General features: G+C 43.7%; 1 protein-coding gene across 1 annotated transcript; it reads left to right on the top strand.

The window, feature by feature from the left end:
* The first annotated feature begins 383 nt into the window (after window positions 1-383).
* On the top strand, window positions 384-1404 carry Defb136 (defensin beta 136). The gene is made up of 2 exons (XM_034493193.2): window positions 384-438; window positions 1087-1404. The coding sequence occupies exons 1-2, from the start codon at window positions 384-386 to the stop codon at window positions 1257-1259; spliced, it is 228 nt and encodes a 75-aa protein (XP_034349084.1). The 3' UTR covers window positions 1260-1404.
* Window positions 1405-5179: the final 3775 nt, after the last annotated feature.

Raw genomic sequence — 5179 nt, 5'->3', positions numbered from 1 at the left:
TGAGTATTCTTTACCTGTGCCCCTCCCAGCCTTGAATTGACTGTGTTCTGTAATACTGTTTCTGGGACCCTGGGCTTTCAATGTGACTTGAAGGCAAATGGTATAACCATTTTTCTCCTGAAATTTGAAGAGGGGAGAGGAAAAGTGCTTAGGCCTTGAGTGAGATGTCCTGCTCTGCAGGTGGGGACACTCTGTCCTTAGCTGAATGCCTTCATCTCATGTGCTCTGAAGAAATGAGGTAATGCTGGATAGTACAGGGTCTCTCTCCTCTTCTTTTGACCCCTATAGAAGCTGAGATCTCCCTGGAAGAGTGAGATAGAATCCAGTCTCACCTAACCCAGATCATCTCTGGAAATAAGGCTCCCTGGCTACCCTCCACAGCTATGAATCTGCATCTTTCATGCTTACTGTTCTTCCTGATGACCTCATTACCTGCAGGTAGGAGGTAGACTATGAGTCTGAATATGAAAAGGTCTCCTAAAAGCTCAGATCCTAAAATTTTAAATAGATGATAGATAGATAGATAGATAGATAGATAGATAGATAGATAGATAGATAGACTGACTGACTGACCTGTGGGTATAAGCCCAGAGTGGGAAGTTCCACCCACAGGAGATAGGCCATCAGGCATCAGGTTAGGGCTAGGATGTGGGAAAGGATTGTCTTTCTCTATACTAACCATCTTTCACTATTTCCTGAAGACCTCCAGGATCTTTAGGAGAGTCCTTTCAATGGTGCATACATCTTTACTCACCAAATTCTTATTGCTTTATTTTACTTCAGAATCTCTCTATATATCCCTGGCTGTCCTGGAAGTAGATATGTAGACCAGGCTGGCCTTGAACTCCTAGAACTGCCTCAGTATCTAGAATGCTAGCATTAGAGGAGTGCACCAGCATTCCCAGCTTAAATCCCTCTTCATAGACCTAGCCCCACAGTCTTACTGAAGTATGATAGGAGGTAAGAGGAGGGGTCCCAGAAGCACAGTGAACAGATACCAAACTCTCCATCCATCAGCAAGAGAAAGCAAGCCCAGATTTGTTCCTGGCTTCCTGAAGACTGAGTTGCCCTTTCTCTATCCTTCAGGTCGCTGTGTTTTTGGGAATACTGGTGTATCCTTTCGAACGTGTACTGCAGTCAATGGCACTTGTTTCTTTGGTTGTAAATTAGGATGGGTATGGGTTGCCTATTGTAACAACATAATGTCCTGTTGTAAAAAGGATACCTTGTATTCACTTCCTCAAACCAAAGGTATATGACTTAGCTTCACAGATCCAATTAAAAGGCCATGTGAATGATTAAAAGCTCCCAATCTGTCTGTGAGGCCCAAGAGCTCAAGATATAGTGTGGGTGACAGACAGAAATGATGCTGGCCAAGTTTCTGTTTACTGGCAAAAGCCCAGATGTAGTTTTAAAGAAGCATTGCAAATAAATGGCACTCTGTGACCTTCCTTGTCTTAAATCATAAATTCCTGTTTCAAATTCACCTGTCTGGGACTGGAAAAATGGCTCAGCAGTTAAGAGCACTGGCTGCTCTTCTAGAGGACCTAGGTTTGATTCCCAGCACCCATACGATAGCTCACAACCATCTGTGAGTCCAGTTCCAGGGGGTATAATGCTCTGTTTTGGCTTTTGCAGGCATTATGTGGTACACAGATATACATGCAGGCTAGACACCACATACATAAGATTGAATTAAATTAAAAACAAAACAAAAACCAAATTCAACTGCTCCATACAAGTCACAGGCCCAAGGAAGTGACATTCTCTGAGAAATGTCCATGAGAATAAGAAAAAATGCCTTCCATGAAGCCCTCAGCCTTTAAACTGTTTTGCATATATTAAGTTTCTTAACCTTCAAAACAAAATCTGTTTTCTTTAAATGATGGATTTTTTCCCCCGCAAGATTACACGAATAATTAGTTTGTCCTGGATTTGTGCCCAGTCCATCTTCATTTTTTTCTTGTTATTATAAATTTATTTACTTTCAATCAATCTTTAAGCACACCAATTGGTTATCCAATACCAAATGGTCAGCCTTGAAAAACACACAGCTACAAGAAATGTGTGACCTGAACATGTAGTGCTGACACACTTGGAGCACACACACACACGCACACTACCCAGCCTGTCTTGACTGCATCTGCTTTTGGTTGCACTGGACTCCTCCCTTGGGAAGCACAGGAGTCTGGCTTGGCAGTAGTTCCAATGAATAGTTATGAATCCAACCAGAGATATGAAATACTGAGCCATCAAACTCTTTTTAAGGCTCAGAGCCAGAAAGCTCTGCTTTCTAAGTTCCATTTCTGACTCTGGACACACACCCCACACATTAACATCATGGATTCTCATTCTCAGAGTCAAGATCTCCACACAGCTGCCATCTGCCAGTGTGTTTCCTTACCATCCATTCCCATGTGCCCCTGTCCCAGGGGCAGAACCACAAGACTCCATCAAGATCCTTGTAATTCACTGTGGATCAACGAGAGTGGTTGGCAGCCTCAGATCAGGATTGGTCTTCCCCCAAACTGTGGCAGCAGTAACACTCTATGGGTAGGGCAAGAGGGAACCAACTGCCCACAGGCCTTCAGCTTCTGATCCTCATGCTTCCAGCAAAAAAAAGGTCATGATGGATTCACACAGCTAGACTCTAACGACGTCATACTTTGCTAGCCCTTTTGAGACTGTCTAGTAACATCTACAGTATGTGGAAGCCTGCACTGGCTCCTTAAAGCTTGTCCTCTTACCAAAAGAAAAGTGGGGGTGGATGGGTCTCCCTGCTCTCAGGGATTGACAGCCAATTCAATCCATGAGGGCAGAGTGAGAAGAATAAGATTGGGGGTGTTGGGGGCTGATGGGAGTGGGGTGGAGGAGGTTTCTGATGTTCTGAAGCCTTGTGAGTACCTGCAGTGAATAAACCACGTAGGGATCACCTGGGAGGGTGGGGGTGGGGGAAGCATATTAACTTTACTTAGGGCAATTCAAGGCCTATAACGTTCCTGCTAAAAGTCGGCCCCCAACAGGTTTGGACAAATGAAAACTAGAAAAAACAAAAACAAAAAACCAAAACAAACAAACAAACAAAAAAACAAAAACTAGTTTTTGCTTCTACCACCAGGGGTGCAAGCACAGGCTTTCAACCTTCTTGCCACATCCTGCATGAAGTTTGTAAGCTGAAGAAATGTGAACTTGAATACTCAGAGCAATGGAGAGAGCCAGACAGGTGGCTTTTACACTGCAGTTTGGGGGGCGGGGGGGCGGGGGGGCGGGATAGGGTGGGGTGCTTACTAATACTGCCTGTGAGGACAAATCCATTTCTGGCTGGATATGGTAATGAAGACCCTTAACAATGGTAATGCCTTGATGGGAGTTTTTGGTTTCGTTTTTTGGTTTCGGTTTTTTGTTGTTGTTGTTTTTTGGGGTTTTTTTTTTTTAAATTGTACATGAATGTAGACTTGGAAGCCATCTACCTGAGAGCTCAATTCCTTGTCACTCTTTGTTGAGTGACATTAGAAAATGTACTTACCGGGGCTGGAGAGATGACTCGGCGGTTCCAGAGGTGCTGGGTTCAATTCTCAGCAACCACATGGTGGCTCACAACATCTGTAATGGGATCTGATGCCCTCTGCTAGTGTGTCTGAAGACAGTGACAATGTGTTCACATACATAAAATAAACAAATAATTCTTTAAGTTAAAAAAAAAGAAAATGTACTTACCAAACGCTAGCTGACCATCTGAACAGGGAAAATAATAATGACATGACAGACCACAAGTAAGCTGATGCCTGTGAGAGTTTAAGGGGTCTAAAATAGAAGATTCCGGGCTCAGTCCTAGATTCTATTGGACAAAGGTCAGGAGTGACTTCTGAGATACATGGAAAGGCTTCTCATATAATGCTTCTCTACCTAGTCCTTTTAATTACCTTAGAGTAATTTCTCAGGGGCTTTCCATACAATCTTTTTTAAAAATTATTTTGTTTATTTACATTCCAGCCGTTGTTTCCCTCCTCAACCCCGCTCCAACAGTTCCTCATCCCACTTCTCCTCCCCCTTGCCTCCAAGAGGGTTCTCCCCCACAACAGGCTCCCCCTTTCCTGGCGCCTCAAGTCTCTCAAGGATTAGATACATCTTCTCCCACCAAGGCCAGACAAGGCAGTCCTCTGTTATAAATGTGCCAGGGGCCTTGGACCAGCCTGTGTATGCTGCCTGGTTGAAGGCTTAGTCTCCGGGAGCCCCCTGGGGTCTAGGTTAGTTGAGACTGCTGGTCTTCCCATGGGGTTGCTCTCCCCTTCAGCTTCTTCAATCTTTCCTGTGATTCAACCAAAGCTACCACTCCCCATCCTCTTCTCTTACCCTGCCACAGTTCTTGCTTAAGTCTTTAACTCCTGGTATTCCCGCCCACCACCACCACACAGCCGCAGGACCATTGGTCTACCCCCCCCCCACCTCTCAGCCCCTACCTCTCAGCCCCCACCCCTATCTCCCCTTAAAGCCTTCTTCCTTCTCCCTCTCATGGCCCTTTCTAGCCTCCTGGGCTCTACAGATACTTCCAAATTAAACACACAAATCCTTCAAAGCCAGGACCCACATATGAGGGAGAATATGTAGCCTTTGTCTTTCCGGATCTGGTTACCTTACTCAGTGTAATGCACTCCAGTTTCATCCACTTTTTTTTCTGCTAATTGCATTTTCCTTTGTGTGTGAATCACATTTTCATTATTCATTCATCACCTGATGAATATGTAAGCCAAACCTATTTCTTAGTGATTCACACAATATTTCTAATCTTCAAGACACCCAGTTAGATCATCAGATACCCCTTATTCAGAGTTGGATCATATAACCACCATCTGAAAGACAGTGGGGAAAATAGAAGTATCCTCATGCTTGACTTAACTGCACAGATAAAACAAAACAAAACAAAACAAAACAAAACAAAGAAACCTCTTCACAACAGTAAACCAAAAAAAAAAAAAAAAAAGATAACACATAGAAGACGGTGTAACAAGGAACAGGCAAACATCTGTGAAGATGGCTTTAGACTTTGAAGACGGAATCGATAAAAGATGTTCTCGGATGGAAAGATAAAGACCCCCTTCCTGTCAACTTTAAAAATGCATGTACATCCCACAAAATCTTTGAATCACACAGACTAAACCCCGAGCTCCTTAATAAAGTT

Source organism: Arvicanthis niloticus, unplaced genomic scaffold (assembly GCF_011762505.2).
Source record: "Arvicanthis niloticus isolate mArvNil1 unplaced genomic scaffold, mArvNil1.pat.X pat_scaffold_1508_arrow_ctg1, whole genome shotgun sequence".
Classification (NCBI taxonomy): Eukaryota; Metazoa; Chordata; class Mammalia; order Rodentia; family Muridae; genus Arvicanthis; species Arvicanthis niloticus.
Note: the sequence above shows the minus strand (reverse complement) of the source record. Positions and strands in the feature narration are given on the sequence as shown.